Source organism: Rhinopithecus bieti, unplaced genomic scaffold, assembly GCF_001698545.2.
Source record: "Rhinopithecus bieti isolate Rb0 unplaced genomic scaffold, ASM169854v2 scaffold_641, whole genome shotgun sequence".
In the NCBI taxonomy this organism is placed as follows: domain Eukaryota; kingdom Metazoa; phylum Chordata; class Mammalia; order Primates; family Cercopithecidae; genus Rhinopithecus; species Rhinopithecus bieti.
Window position 1 is genome coordinate 143,390 of NW_016803417.1, and position 16,215 is coordinate 159,604.

General features: G+C 39.7%; 1 protein-coding gene across 1 annotated transcript in view; it reads right to left on the reverse strand.

Moving 5' to 3' along the window:
• KIZ (kizuna centrosomal protein) overlaps positions 1-16,215 on the reverse strand; it is a 123,579-nt gene that overhangs the window by 21,638 nt on the left and 85,726 nt on the right. Inside the window, 2 exon segments of the mRNA XM_017883187.1 lie at positions 10,609-10,674; positions 11,570-11,735. Coding sequence (XP_017738676.1) covers positions 10,609-10,674; positions 11,570-11,735 — 232 coding nt within the window.

The following is a 16,215-nucleotide window of genomic DNA, read 5'->3' on the forward strand; positions in this document are numbered from 1 at the left end:
TTCTTATTGAAAAGGTTGTTGGAACATGTTATCCAGGGAGGATGCATCAGCTGTATGAAGATTTTTAAGGGGCTGTCTGTATCAAACAGACCAGGTTTCAGACTCTGGAGGCAAGAGTGTATTTTTTTTTTTAGGAGTTCTCAAACAAATCAGACATCCTCCTGAAACAGCACAGAAGACTTGGCTGGGATGCTAGTTTCATGAAGCAAGAGTGTAAAGCTATAGACATGAGGTTTGTGGTAACTCAGGCCCAGGATTTTTTAGAAGAAACACAGTGATGAACCAAGCAGTTAAAAGCTCCACTTTGTTGCTGCTCTGCAAATTCATAGTTACTAAATGAATGAACAAATAAAGGAGCAAAAGTAACGAATCAAGAAGTTCAAGTTAGTCTGTTACAAACAAGGTAGGGACAAAGTCAATATATTTCCAAGGGAAAAAGATTTTCGTTTTCTCAGCTGCAAGTAAACTGTAAGTCTGAAAATGTGAGGATTGGGTGTTTGCTTTAACGGTTTCACTTTCTAGCCTGACTTAGAAATCCAGGGAAACACTTCCTCCCATTAGTAAAGTTAAACTCTCAGAAAATATTGAGTAGTGAAAATGTTCAGATTAAACAAACATTTCTAAAGAATACAATCACTTTCAGTTGGAATGTTCTAATACCCACAGAAACAAACACACATGCATGCTCAAGCTTTCAGTTCTGAATCTTTGTTCAAGCACTGATTATATATTCAAATCTGTGTCAAGACTTATTTTAAAAAGTAGAAAATATTGTAGTTTAAAATGTAAGGCAAGGCAAGGGGGTCATCCCATGCAGTCTATAGCTCCAGAAGGTGAAAATCTATCCTTGTCTATTAACTCTTGACTGATGACATGAGATAAATGTATTTTTCCTTACTTTGTTACATAAGCTGCCTGAACCCAATCATCTATCTTTCTGCAAAGTGCTGAAGGATCGCTGAGACTGTTTTTTTTTTCTTTTTGATATGCGTTTTGTGCCTGGAAAAAAGAAACAGCTACAGAAAGAAAGTGAAAACATGCTGAATAAAGAGGTGGGAGAGAGATGATGCTGAGGAGAGGAGAAAGAAAAAGCCTCAACTTCTTATCTTTTTTCCTCTTTTATATGCAAATGTACACCTGCTAAAATACTTCTAAATCTACAAATAAAAAGAAAATATCTGATGAACAAGTGCTTTTAACACCCCATTACAAGAGCCAGACAAACACATGGTTCACCAGTCTCTAAGGGGTGTCTTGGAGGCAGGGAATCTGCCCATTGCTTTTGCAGAAATCCTTAATGAAAAAAAGAGTTGGGCTCGGAAAAAAAATAACAAAGGGAGATGCAAACAATACTATCACTACGGCTAAAAAACCGACCTTGAACTGACAGAGAACTGGGCATGTTTGAGTAAGGAAGGGTAATTGCTATTTCTATATGAAGTCAAAACGAAATCTGAAAAAGATTCTCTGTCCACTGAGTTTCTCAGCATTGTTACTTTTCACATATTTCTACACCTACGTGTTTTTTCAAATTGTACTAGGTGTGTTGCTGACACTGCAAACTCGGTCATTTTTGCAAAATAAAATAAAAATTGTGAGATATGTTTCTTAAGTTACTTCAAAAGATAAATATTAACACTGAGAATCCAGAAATCATTTGTCTAGTAATCTGCATAAATAAAAATAAGGGCCAGGTGGGGTGGCTCACGCCTGTAATCCCAGCACTTAGGGAGGCTGAGGAAGGTGGATCACTTGAGGTTGGGAGTTCGAGACCAGCCTGACCAAAATGGAGAAACTGTATCTACACCACTGCATGGTGGCACATGTCTGTAGTCCCAGCTACTTGGGAGGCTGAGGCAGGAGAAAAGCTTGAACCCGGGAGGTGGAGGTTGCGGTGAGCCAAGATCGTGCCATTGCACTCTAGCCTGGGCAACAAGAATGAAACTCCATCTCAAAAAAAAAAAATAATAATAATAATAAGGAAATAGGGCCAGGCGCAGTGGCTCACACCTGTAATCCCAGCACTTTCGGAGGCTGAGATGGATCATTTGAGGTCAGGAGTTCAAGACCAGCCTGACCAACATGGTGAAACTCCGTCTCTACTATAAATACAAAAATATAAAAATTAGCTGGGCACAGTGGCAGGCACCCCTAATCCCAGCTACTGAGGAGGTTGAGGCACGAGAATCACTTGAACCTGGGAGGTGGAGATTGCAGTGAGCCGAGATCACATCACTGCACTCCAGCCTGGGTAAGAGAGCAAGACTCTGTCTCTGGAAAAAAAAAAAAGAGAGAGAGAGAGAGAGAGAAAATAGGATATGGCTGCTTTCGCAATTCTGAAAATACAAAAAAAGGATTTTTTTTTTTTTAAGGCAGGAAGATACACAAGTTTGGGTCCATAACCAGAATCACTTTTCACGTCCAGACTTTCTGCAATAAACTCCACTCCACCTGTATAGACCTGGACCTGCAAATTCCATTGTCAAGGTTGCTCTCTGCACTCTCAGGAAGAGGGCCGATGCATTAGAAGAGACCCACCTAATTCACATGAGTTGTCTGGCACTGCTTCAGAAAATATTTATGTCATAGTCCTAATTTCTATGGGTCAACTCAACAATTAAACCTGAAAACAAATTCCAGGCTTGAAACTGACCTTTAACCGACATTCCCCAAATAAGCTGAAACACTTTTGCTTGCTATTTAACACTGTTCAGTCGTGACAGGTGAATTTTCAACTCTCAACCTCATGACACCTTTAACTTTTCAACTTGAGTAATCTTGATCAGAAAGCTGTATTTTATTGATATAAATAGCTTTTTAAAAAACAGTATATTTTAGCCCTTTGTACTCAATGATTTATTTAATGAGAGAAATTAGAAATGGAAATATTATCTTTACCATTATTTATGATAGGTTCAGGAATCATTACTATAGAAGACGAACTGGATGCTAAAAATGTAAAATATAAAGGAGTCCATCCTCATTCCCTGTAGTTGGTTGAATAGTGTTGTTCCCCTCAACCCGACAAACTCATGTCCTCCCAGAACCGCAGAATGTGACCTTATTTGGAAATAGGTTCTTTACAGACATATTAGTTAAGGTTCCCGAGATGAAATCATTCTGCATTTACCGAGGGCCCTAAATCCCATTTCTGATGTTCTTCTAAGAAGAGCAGACACAAAGACACAGAAGAGAAGGCCAAGTGAAGACAGAGGCAGAGACGGGGCTTATACTTCCACAAGCCAGGAGCCACCAGCTAGCGCCTTCAGAGGCAAGGGCCCTGCTGATGCCTGGATTTCAGACTTCCAGCTCTCAAAACTGTGAGAGAGTGCATTTCGGTTGTTTTAAGTTTGTGCTGCTTTGTTACAACAGCCCTAGGAAAATAATACACTCCAACCCCTGATTTTATTAAAATATTTAAAGCCCGATTTCATCTTTCAGAGTCTTCTGTGTAAAATGAGGGTGCTTCACAACAGGACCTATAAGGGTTCTTTTGAACTGAGACCCCTGCTCCATAGTTCTCAAACCTAAGAAGTTACCTGGATGTGTTACAAAGTACTTATGCCTGGGTGCCACTCCCAGAGGTTCAGAAATAATTGCACAAGGGTGTGGCTGGGGCATGGGTATGTTCTAAAACTCTACATGGGATTCTACCATGAGCCACTAAGGAGAATTTCTCCTGGCATTTATGAGTTCATCTCCTTGAACGTAGAAGCATCCAGTCCAGAAGACCCATCAGAAAGATACTTTCTATCCTTTAATGACCAGGTTAAATAAACAGCACTGTCCTGCAATATAATGAGGACTGTTTTGCTATGGCAAGTAGCAGGGAGCAGGCTCCATGGGTGAAGCCCCAGCAGGCTGACGCCTGGCACAGAGACAGGGCCATGTGGACTTTCAATGGACAATCCAGCAACATATGGTGGTTCCCCGGGTTTTGCACAAGCTGGGGGTTTCCTGTCCCAGGCACAACAGGTAACATGTCTCGACTGATTCCTGTCAGGAAAGTGCTTCTGGGACAGGACAGGTGAAGCACATTCTCGGTAAAGCCTCAGTAGTAGCGGTGTTATGCCACTGTGCTTTGGGAGCCCAAAGTCATCACTGCAGTCTTTCCTCCCAGGATAAATCCAGTCACCAGTGACAACCTAGCCACTATATCTTTCCAGCCCTTTTCCGAACTGATGTAAAACTCAAGCAATCACACTTTGGGAAGCACTGCCTAGAACTCCAAGTGGCACCCTCCAAATCTAAGCTGACCTCCTGGAAAGATTCTAAATGGATGTCTTAGGAAATATGCAAGGAAATACTACCTTGCATATTTCAGCTTGCCAAAGAATATCCACAAGGAATGGCACAGTCAGGCAACCACTTTCAACACAGCTTGACCAAGAGAATTGGTGTCAAAAGAACGAGAGGCTGAATGGACATTCTTAGAGGCTTAATCCTCTTGAGATAAAAGCTGAGAGCCCTTTTCACATGGAGCTTAAGGAGACTAGTTTTGCCAGGATGGGCACGTGGGGTGGGAAAAGTACTGGTGGAGTGAATGACTGAAAGAGATAGTATTCTGTCCTGAATCAACAAGCATTTAAGGAAATTCCTTAATATCCCCATTTTTATTCATTTGACAAATTAAGTGCCCACTCTGTGCTAGGTGCTGTATTTTTATGACATTTAGCATAGCTGCATCATCTGCTAAAATTAAAACTCACTTAATGCTGAAAGGTAAATTTAGTGTAAATACAAACAAAATTGTCAATGTGGGAAATTTTCACTTTGGGGATATAAGTAGTTCAAAAGGCAGACTTTCTCTCCCAATCTAGATAAGCATCACTTTGCTCATGGCCTGAGTGTTTCAGGCAAACTAACCTGTATATTAGGTCAGGAAGTATTTCAGGGAAACTGACCTCCCAGCAGTCCAGCTGGGCTCAGGTCTGCCCCACTTTATAAAAGGTCTACCTCTTGGGATGAGCTGCATTTGAAAATCCTTGCATGCTGCCCACCTCTCCAGGCCTAACCCAAGTGAAAGGAAAGGCAAGCTTTGTTTATCATTGCTCTCAGAAGCAGCCTTGCAAAGCCCATCTTCTGTTATGATGTACACTGATGTTTAATTGATCCGGACATCCTGATGCAGTTGTCTTTTTGGTAAAATAAAAGAGGCAGGGTAGGCCGGGCGTGGTGGCTCACACCTATAATCCCAGCACTTTGGGAGGCCAAGGTGGGTGGATATTTTGAGGCCAGGATTCAAGACCAGCCTGGCCAACAGGGCAAAACCGTCTCTATTAAGAATACAAATTTAGCCGGACATGGTGGAACGTGCCTGTAATCCCAGCTACTCAGGAGGCTGTGGCACAAGAATTGCTTGAACCTGGGAGGCAGAGGTTGCACTGAGCCGAGATTGTGCCACCGCACTCCAGCCTGGGTGACGGAGTGAGACTCTGTCTCAAAAGAAATAAACAAATAAATAATAATAAAATAAAATAAAATAATAAATAAAAGAGGCAGGGCAGTGAAACGGAAGGAGTTCAAGGGCCCAAATCCCAAAGTCTAAGTTCAATTCAAGATCTAACACACTAGCAACATGGCCTTGAGCAGGACACCTTTCAAGTTTCTCTTTGACCACTTGTAGGGTGAGTACTAATGTTTACCCTGTAAGACTGTTGTGAAGGTGAGAGATGAGGGAGGCTTAGTGAGGGCAGGGATCCCATCTTTTGGTGGTTCCTGGTATCCAGGATTCAGCCCATGGTAAAAAGTATTAATTCAATTAATATAATTAAGGATTTCTTATAGTATAATTATATGATATATAAATATTGTATTAATACATCTAATTATATAGTACTTATATACAGAAAACCATATATTTATAGATATAAAAATTCATCTTTGATTTCCAGCTGGATTCTTTAGTGAACAACAACTAGACCAATAAAAGGGGTAGAATATATTCACAACAACAGATCATACAGGCTATGGAATACTGACTCTGTGTTTGTGGGTGGGGGATCGGTGTGTGCCCGGGAGGGTTTATATGTAAATCTAAACACAGAAAACTCGCATGCTCCATAATAATGATTAACAAAGCAGATGCCTTCAAAGTGATAGCAGACTCTTTAAGGAGGAGCCTCAGCCAAGATGACCTCCATTTTGGGGTGATAAGCAAATGAGAAAGGGAAATGAAGAGATGAGAATGCTGGCACACTGGATTCCATTAGCACAGAGGAAGAAGCACAGTCCCTTGGCATTAGAAGGAACGCCAGGGGTCACAGAGGCAATAACTCCTTCCACGATGCCTCTTTTAGAGAGCCACAGGACCAGGCAAGGTGGCTCATGCCTACAATCCCAGAACTTTGGGAGGCCAAAGCGGGCAGACTGCTTGAGCTTGGGAGTTTGAGACCAGCCTGGGCAACATGGTGAAACCCCATCTCTACAACAAATACAAAAATTAGCCAGGCATGGTGACGCATGCCTGTAGTCCCAGCTAGTTGGGAGGCTGAGGAAGGAAGATCACTTGAGCTCAGGAGACAGAGGCTGCAACAAGCTATGAGCACAACAATGTACTCCAGCCTGGGCCACAGAGCAAGACCCTGACCCTGTCTCAAAAAAAAATAAGTCATGGTTCCTGCCATGGTTCAAGCACTCACACCTGGAAGATACTGAACTTGGTTTTGCTGAAATGAAGAGCTAGAAAGTTGTTTTGTTACTGAGCTACACTCTATAATTAAGCTCGATAAATATTCTGCCTGGTATATGGCAGCTTCTCAAATATTTAAAGAACTACTGTGCCCTTCTCAGGCTAAACATCTCCAGGACCCCCTCATTCTGATAAAGATATGACTTCACAGCCTCCCACCCCCAACTTCCTGTGACTTCCCAGATTCCACTTCAGCCATGTCTTCTCTTATATTTCTCTTATACTTCTTCTGAAATGGCTGAAGAGCAAATAAAGACATACAGAAGGATCCCACACTGAAGAATAGCACTCCTGGGCGCCTAAAGTTACTACTGTAACCTTCTCATCAATTCAAGGAACAGCTGTAACAAACAGCTGTCAGTCATAACATCTGGGTGTAGTTACACTAAAGCAGCCCAAAGTTTCCTTATAAAGCAATCTCACGTACAAGAGAGCTTCCCACAAAATGAAACCACAGAAAAATGTTGAAGATAATTTTAGTGTATTGAGGAAACTGGTGCCCCCATTGGACTCACTGCTTTCAAAAGTGTTCCACATATATGTGTGTATGTTTCACAAAGCATGTTCCATAGAACATTAATTCTGTTGGCTGTTAACAGGAAAAATTCCATTTTCAAATAAATGATAAGTTATCTGAAACTCCAGGATCACACTTTTAAACAATTCCTTTGCTGAAAGTCTTCTCCAAGTCTTCACTATGCTTCTATGCATTATGCATACTGCAGAGAGAGACAAGGATCACGCAGGGCTTGGCAACAAAATATGTATTAACTGATGTATTTTCTGGGTGGAGCACTGCAAATAACACATTTTGGAAAATGCTGCATTAGCTCATCAATACTTGTGAGGCAGCACACACATCAGGGGAGGTCTGCCGCCTGGTGATCAGGTGCCCTGCAACGTCTTCCACTGTGAGCAAGTAAGGGTCACTAAGGGCACACAGGCCCCCCCCAGGCACAGACGTCTGGGCCTTGACCAATGAGATCTTCAGGAACACTTCAGCAGCTGTTTTGGATATTTCTCTATGGATTTTCTCATGGGACTAAGTGGAAGTTGGAAAAGTATCATCAAACTCTTCTTGAGATTCCTTTTTGATAAGGTAACCATCCTTCTGGATTTGAATCTCAATTGTGTTCTCAAGTGGCAATTTCTTGCAGAAACTAACGTAGCAGTACTACCGGGAAGTACTGTCTTGCAGGCGTTGCAGCAGCAGTGTACTTGTGTGGGTCTTGGTCCCAAGTGGCTACCACAACTCAAGGAAGGTATGCAGGTCCACAAGAACAGACTGAAAGTGTCCACTCTTCCGGGGGCTCATCTCACAATGGCACTTTCTGTGATGCTGCATCCCCATTCTCTCTACTTCTGTTCTTCTTTGAGTTTGCATTGTGAGGCTCCTCATAGCTGGTTTGGAAATGCTGGGGCTTGTGGGGGCCAGCACAGAAGACCAAGAACACTAATAATGTTCACGTGAATGTTATTATATATCACAGATAAAACTGAGTGTCTAGTATCTGCTTGGAACTTTCATAAATGATTTCATTTAAACTTTAAGACAATCCTATTGGGCAGTATGTCTGCTTTCCCAATACAGAGACTCAGAGAGGGTAGAGAAACAGAGCAAGGAGTAAAAGAGCTGACACTGAAGGCTGGTTCCAAAGCCCCAGTCTAATTGCTACATTTCCTCAACCTTCAGGGGACAGCCTCTGGAATATTTCTTTTCTTTGGAATATTCTAGAAGGAATGCAGCCCATACAAACACAACCAGCATGTACTCACACAAACAGTACACTCCAACAAAACTATTAAAAAGAGGCAGGCAGACTCTATCTTAAATTAAACTACGTACTTGCTTTACTCTACCAAATGCAAAATCTCCAAATAGTTATGCCAAAGTCACAAACATTTAATAAAGGGATGATGGTCAAGAACTTAAGAGATCAAAGTAGCTGCAATGATGGACAAAGCAACAGTATTAGCAGTGCCAAGGTGTGTGAGGCCCTCAAACATGAATTTCATGGGAGGTCCCTGGGTGGGGAGAGTACACTGCCAAGGACAGAACAGTAACACCTTAACAAAGTATATGGCTTTGCTAAGTTTTTAAAAAATTTCCAAAGTTTTTTTTTTTAATGTCTAATATTTTGGCACAAAATAGGCACAAAGCATTTTTTTTTTAACTGCCAACCATTGATGGATCAATGGCAGGTTGTTGGAATTACAATTTCTTTTAAAATCTTTTTCTTTTTTTTTGAGACACAGTCTCGCTCTGTCCCCCAGGCTACAGTGCAGTGGCGCAATCTCGGCTCACTGCAAGCTCCGCCTCCTGGGTTCCCGCCACTCTCCTGCCTCAGCCTCCCAAGCAGCTGGGACTACAGGTGCCCGCCACCACGCCCGGCTAATTTTTTGTATTTTTAGTAGATATGGAGTTTCACCATGTTAGCCAGAATGGTCTCGATCTCCTGACCTTGTGATCCGCCCGCCTCGGCTTCCCAAAGTGCTGGGATTACAGGCGTGAGCCACTGCACCCAGCCTTTCTTTTAAAATGTTAATGGCCAATAACCCAGGTTGCTTCTAGCCATATTGCACTTCTTTCTGCATAAGGGAGGATTTGAAACCCTGGTACTTAATTATCCATTTTCTTATAAAGAAAGTATATAAGAAAATACATTTGCATTAACTTTGGGGAGAGTCAACTACTCCCAGCAAGGGATGACTGTGAAGAATACTGAAAAGAGAAGAAAGAATGAACGACAACGTAATTTCCTGGTTTCTCCTCAATAATCCTTTATAATTTTAACTGAAATAAATTCAGAGGCCATTAGACACTTCTGTATCCAAAAGTAAATGCAAGGGAAAAGTATCCAAATGACTTCTTGGTTATCTGTAGTTTGGGATCATCTACATTTCTATTAATAAAAATAACAGGGAGCCATACCAGAGTTTTCAGAAAATGCAGACTAAAAACACAATAAACATATCATTGGGGAAAATGTTTAAAATAAAAAAACTCTGCATTTTAGAGTAAAATATTATCTGAATGCATAATATATACAATAATTGCTCTACCATAAACTCCTTTTTCAAAACCAGAGTTCATCACAAAAACATGAGTTTAAAAAATTAATCATGCCAGGAATTGCACTGCCATAAAAGCAGGCCATTCTTTTCTGCTTATAAACAACAACAAAACTACCACATATGCACATGCATGCCTCAGTACCTTGGTGCAATGGTGTATCTACTTGTATAAATATTTAAAGTCAGACCTTTGAATTTATAATGAAGTAGTACACCACTTTACAAAATAAGGTACTAGTAAATTCAGATGTATGACAAATAGAACTCTGTACAGAATACTAATTGCTGCTGTTGCTATTCTAAAAAGAAAAAAAATAATGATATCGTTCAGATTCCACCTAAACAAGCCTAATACATGTGCCGAAATCTTAATAGGTCTTGATGAAGCCTGATCGGTGCAATTTTTAAATTATCAGACAGGCTTTGTAACTGAGGCAAACACAAGCTTCCTATCTGGCATTTTTCAAAAAATTATCTGCTTATTTTAATATATATATTCAATTACCACAGGAAAGAAAGAGTAACATCAGAAACATCTATAGTTTGCTATGTAATGACTGGGTGTTCCCCAGGGAGATGGACCTTTTCACACAGACGCAGGTGCTGAAAGGGTACATGATGGAGGATGTTACAGGTGTAAATATATAACATGGTGATGAAGAATTCAATAGACACAGTGATTTTCCACCTTAGTTTATGTTAACAAAAGTATATATGTTCTGCTCTTAGGATTAATCTCCTGCTCCAGCATGCAGTAGCTGAATACATGTGCTCTTAGTGGGGTCCACAAACCACTGATGCTAAATCTTGTGTCTGAAACTCTTAGGCAACCATAGCTTTACCTGTGATTGGGATATCTGCAGCCATGTTTTCTTTCTTGCTCTTGTCTCCACAGCCATTTGAAACTTCTAAAAATTGAATGCATAATAATAAAAATGTATTTCAAAGTTAAGGAATAGATCCTTTGGGTGTTTAATTGCCATTCCTTTTATGTTCAATGTTTTCTTTTTTTTTTTTTTTGGTTAATGTATTTCTTGTCTGAAATAATACTGTTCCTAAAAGGAAATCTATTCTAAAATTAAGGTATCTCATAAATAAAAATTTAAAAATTAAATTAAATTAAGGTGCCACTATGTTGCTTTCATGCAAAATAATTGGGCCTGACATCTATCAAATTTGGGTGGGACATAAAATAAGTGAGTCTCACATCCTGTACATGTACATCAACTGGAGCAATTCCTGAGGAATTCATAACTGTCTTGGAAAACCATTAAAGCAGTTAAATGGCATGTCTTAGCGGTAGTGCTAAAATAATCACAGTTTCTGGGTGCTCAAAATTGGTTATTAAATTTGGGGGGCATAAATTCATTGATTCTTAATCAACTGTTTAGACACTGGTAAGGTTCTATTATAATTAAAAGGAATGTTTACAATTACGAGTAAATCCTATTAAGTGATATCAACAACTTCACAGTACTTTATGGAATCATCTTCATCTTTGTGGGATCAAAATTATCTACTGCCAAGCAATTAGTTTTGTTAAGATTTCATAACTTCTGAATACTTATTTTATTAGAAATAAATTCACTAGAACTAAAGACTTACAGTTAGATTTCCCATTCCTGTTAGACTAAAGGAGAACATATGTATTTATTGGAAGGTGGTATAAAACAAAAAATACATTATGCATATTAAAATCAGAGGTATTCACTAGTCAGTGATATTCTATAGGTATACCTTGAGAAAGATGATGATGACCCTGAATGCCTTTTTGCTACGGACAAACACTTTAACAATAGTTACCTTGTTCCCTTGTAGGAACGCTGTTGAGCCATACAGCAGGTTTGGCTTCCTTTATTCCACTACTGTCATTCAGAATAGACGGCAAGCTGCAAGATGATTCACTACTGTGAATAGCTGACCTATGGCCACACTCTTCTGCAAGGGCTTTTCTCAATAATGCTGTTGCCTACAGTGTTTCAAAAAAAGCACAAAGAAATAAAAACAAACTGTAGCCACATTCCTCTTGGTCTCAAAGACATAGCCTTCAAATATAATTTTAAGTTAAGCTTTACTTAGGATTTGTTTCCTATATTTAAATGAAATTAAAATGTCAAGATAAAATAACACCTGGTTATTTTCTACTATAATCTAATTCTTTACAAGTTACCCTCAAAATAATACACTTTTTGAGGGCTGAATCTTATGTAATGCAGAAATGTTCTTCTGCTTGTTAAGTATGTATATGAAACCTGACCACCTCTGTTAATCTGGGCAGGTTTATCCTCCCTTCGATATATACAAAAGGCAGAGAGCCTCAGACCTCCTTTCTGAAGGAAAAAATTATTCTTTCATTACATGAATCCTATTTTCTAGGCATGTCAGACAGAATTACTTTGAACTGAGAAAAAGATTTGGAAAGATGTGACCCTGTCATATCCCGGTCCTCCTAAAAATGACCCATGAACTTCCCCTAAATAGGAAGATTGCAGAAAAATTTGTGGCTGAAGAGGATGCACTGAGCAGAAAGATAACTGCCCTTATTCTAAATCCCAATCTTCAATCAAGTACTAAGATGGTCTGCACTTTGCCTGTAAGTCGTCTGGGGATCTGGGGAAACTCACCCACCACACTGCCTATCTTTTTTCAAAGGCATTGTCTTACTTATAATACCTCACGTGTCCTGAGCAAGGAGGACGACACAGGTTTTTTTCAGAGCCAACCCTAGAGGTGGAGAAAAGGGGGCAATTCACAGGGCCTGGGTTAGTAGCCATGTCTCTTGATTTTCAGGTCAGTACTTTCCCCTAAGAAATACAAATATGCTGGTAACAAGAGTTAAACTTTTAGTAGGTAACCACTGGTCACATTATCCCGCTGCCAGACTGTATGTTTCTCTCATTTCCTATTGATAGGTGGCAATTTCCTTAGGTAGCTGGAGAGGAAACCTCGGTGGTGATGGTGACCCACAGGTAGCTGACAATGACAGTAAATACTGGGTAGTGTCCAACCCAATTGTGGGAAATGCCCATGAGAGTTTAAAATTAGTATGAAGAGCAGAAGTGGACAAATGTTCATAGGTCATCATTAGCCAAGAGTGAAGTGGTAACAACGTAACTATCCAGTGAACAAGGTGGAAAAAATAACCTTCCTTGTGATTAACATGAAAGAAGGTGAAGACACTCTGACAGGGAAAATCACTAAAGCAGAGCATGGAAGGTCTGGCCTTGCATGTTTGGCATTTCAGACACTTTAAAGCAACTACCTTTAGTCCTGACATCCCTGCAGGGTTCTTGCCTTCTGCCCTCCCTAGTACTGGCTGACCTCCTGGACCCATGGTCTACCCTAGGAGCTGGAGTAGCTGATTAGGGGGATTTAAGGAGTTCTAGTCCTCCTGGCCAAAGAACTTGGTGTCAAGTTAGCCTTGCAGCCAGGACCTTTCTGTGGTGCAGTTCTAGTGACCAGGGGCTTTTCCTCTATTTCTAGAAACTAGTCCCTGGATTTCACTCCACTGCGATAACTGTTGGGATGACTCGCTCAGTATTCCCATTTCTGCTGAGTAGGGGAAAGGCATAGGGTCCTGCCCTTGAAGGCCAGGCCAAGGTTGGTTCCCATCACTGTCCCCATCCCAACTGCCTAAACAGACCACTGCACCACTGCATCTGTTTCTGGAATCTACTACAAACACCTTTCTAATGAGTCCTTGTATGCTTGACAAGAATACCGCCATTGCCAACAGTTCTGCGCTGAGCCCTCTTTTCCACGGTGAGGTAAATAATGTGGTGGGCACACTGCACTGCTAGTTTAATTTACTTTGTACACAGACGCTCCTTGAGTTTATGAAGGAGTTACATCCAATAAACCCACAAGTCGAAAGAATTGTAAGTCAGAAATGTATTTAACACACTTAACCTACTGAACATCACAGTTTAGCTTTGCCTGCCTTAAACTGCTCAGAACACTTACATTAGCCTACAGATGGCTAAAATCATTTAACACAAAGCCTATTTTATAATAAAATGTTGATTTTCACATGTAACTTGTTGGATACTGTACTAAAAAAGAAAGATAGAAGTGCTGTATGGGTACTTGCAGTATGGTCTCCACTGAATGCCTATCACTTTCACACCACCATAAAATCAAAAAAATGTAAGTTGAACCATTGGAAGTCAGGGACTATCTGTATTTTATCCCATTTATCTTCACTACTCAATACTTATCTCCAGGATTTCTGTTACTTTTTTGATAGAAATGTTTATAAAAGAACCTATCTTTTAAGATAATTCCATTACATTTTCAAGATGTACTGTTTGCAGATGTTCCAGAAAAGTGTATTTCTAAGGAAACCTCCAATTTGAAGGAGTTTGCAGTCTGAGACTGACGACACTAACACATAGAGAAGCTCAGAGAACAGTTAACAGGTTGCTTTATTACATCTCATGCTGGGACTAAATGGGTTCTGCAAATTGGAGCTAATTCTCGGAAAAAATGTCACTAGACAACAATTTTACCACAGGCTTTCTGATAGTGCTTATGAATGAACTGTGCATGGGTTTCAACTTACCTGTTACTAATAAAGGCTCTCTTTTTGGAGCCCAGAAGAGAAAACTAGAGATTGTTTCATTGTTCTCAGCAGTCTGAAGCCTAAGTCAGTACCAACAAACTATCCCCTCACTTTTCAGCCTTACCAGGAGCCAGGAGAAAGAGCTTGGAAATTAAATGCCAGGGCACACACTGTGGAATGACTGATGTTGATACTTCCATATTTCAGACATTATGGCAGATAAACCGTTCTATGAATTATACCTACAGTACTATTCCTTTATTAGCCCAGTTCTACTAGAATTTTCCTCCATGTTCAGTTTAAATATTAATCTTGCTATGTCTAGAACCCCAAAAATCATCTAGGCTGACTCTTAAATTATATCAAAAAACTTACAGTTGTGATATTCAAATGTATAAACAGACAGATGTAAGATATTAACAGAAAAGACATTGTGTCCAAAACACCATTAAGAAAATTAAAAGACAAAATTAAACTGCTAAAAGGTAGTAACAAAATTTCCAAATTTACATTTAAAAAATTTTTGCAAGTCAATAAGAAAAAATATTACTAACCTAATAGAAAAATGAGCAAAGAACATGAGCTGGCAGATTATGATAAAAGAAATACAAATAGCTAATAAATAGGTAGAGAAAAGTTCGACCTCAATTGTAATAAAAGGTCAAATGAACAAAAAAAAATTGGATGTCATTTTCATCTCTCAAATTGGTGCCCCTAAAAAAAAAAGTTGATAGTATCTAGTTTCATAAAGAACTCAGAGAAATGTTATTTTCATCCATTACTGGTAACTCTGATGACCCTTCCAGAGTGAGATCTGGCCATGCATAGCAAAAGCCTGAAAGATATACCCACCTTTTGACCTAGTAATTCTACATCTAGGAATTCATTCTAAGAAAATATTATAGATATTTGTAAAATCTGAATTGCACAGATATTCTCTGAAACTTTTTTACTAGAGGAAAAATTAGAAACAAATGTTGAACAACAGGTAAATGACTGAAGTGACAGTGGACAGGGGACCTCTGTAAAGCCACTTGAAATGATATAAATAGAACATGTAATGGTATGAAAGAGTTCACTTTGCAGCAAATGGGGGTAAAAAAAAACACAAGGTTATGTATACAAATAAAGCAACCTACGTCTTTCAATGTTAATTATTATTATTATTATTATTTTTAAAAACAGAGTCTTGCTCTGTCACCCAGGCTGGAGTGCAGTGGTGCGATCTCAGCTCACTGCAACCTCTGCCTCCCAGGTTCAAGCAATGCTTGTGACTAAGCTTCCCAAGTAGCTGGCATTACAGGTGTGTGCTATTACACCTGGCTAATTTTTCTATTTTTAGTAAAGACGGGCTTTTACCACGTTGGTCAGGCTGGTCTTGAACTCCTGACCTCAGGTGATCCACCAACCTCAGCCTCCCATATCAATATATTAAATATTAAAAAACATACACCATAATGTTAACAGAGTTATATATAAATAGTAGAATAGTAGGATAAAGTCCAGTTTTCTTTTTATCTTACTATTTCAAGATGTTTTTTTAAATGCTTGTTTTTGAAAGAAAACATATGCTAGCTCTAAAGAAATCCAATTTCTGCTATCGGTGGTACCAATACAAAAAGAAAATGAATGTAAATGCATCTGATAAAATTAAATCCCCTTCTATATGCAAACCAGTGCTACTAACACAGACACAGAAAAGCAAAAGAATTAAAAATCATGGATATGGACAGCAGATGATATTTTCCCCTAGTATGCAGATTTAACTGGCTCTTCCTCAAGGTTCAAGAATATTCCTCTTGGCCGGGCGCGGTGGCTCAAGCCTGTAATCCCAGCACTTTGGGAGGCCGAGACGGGCGGATCACGAGGTCAGGAGATCGAGACCATC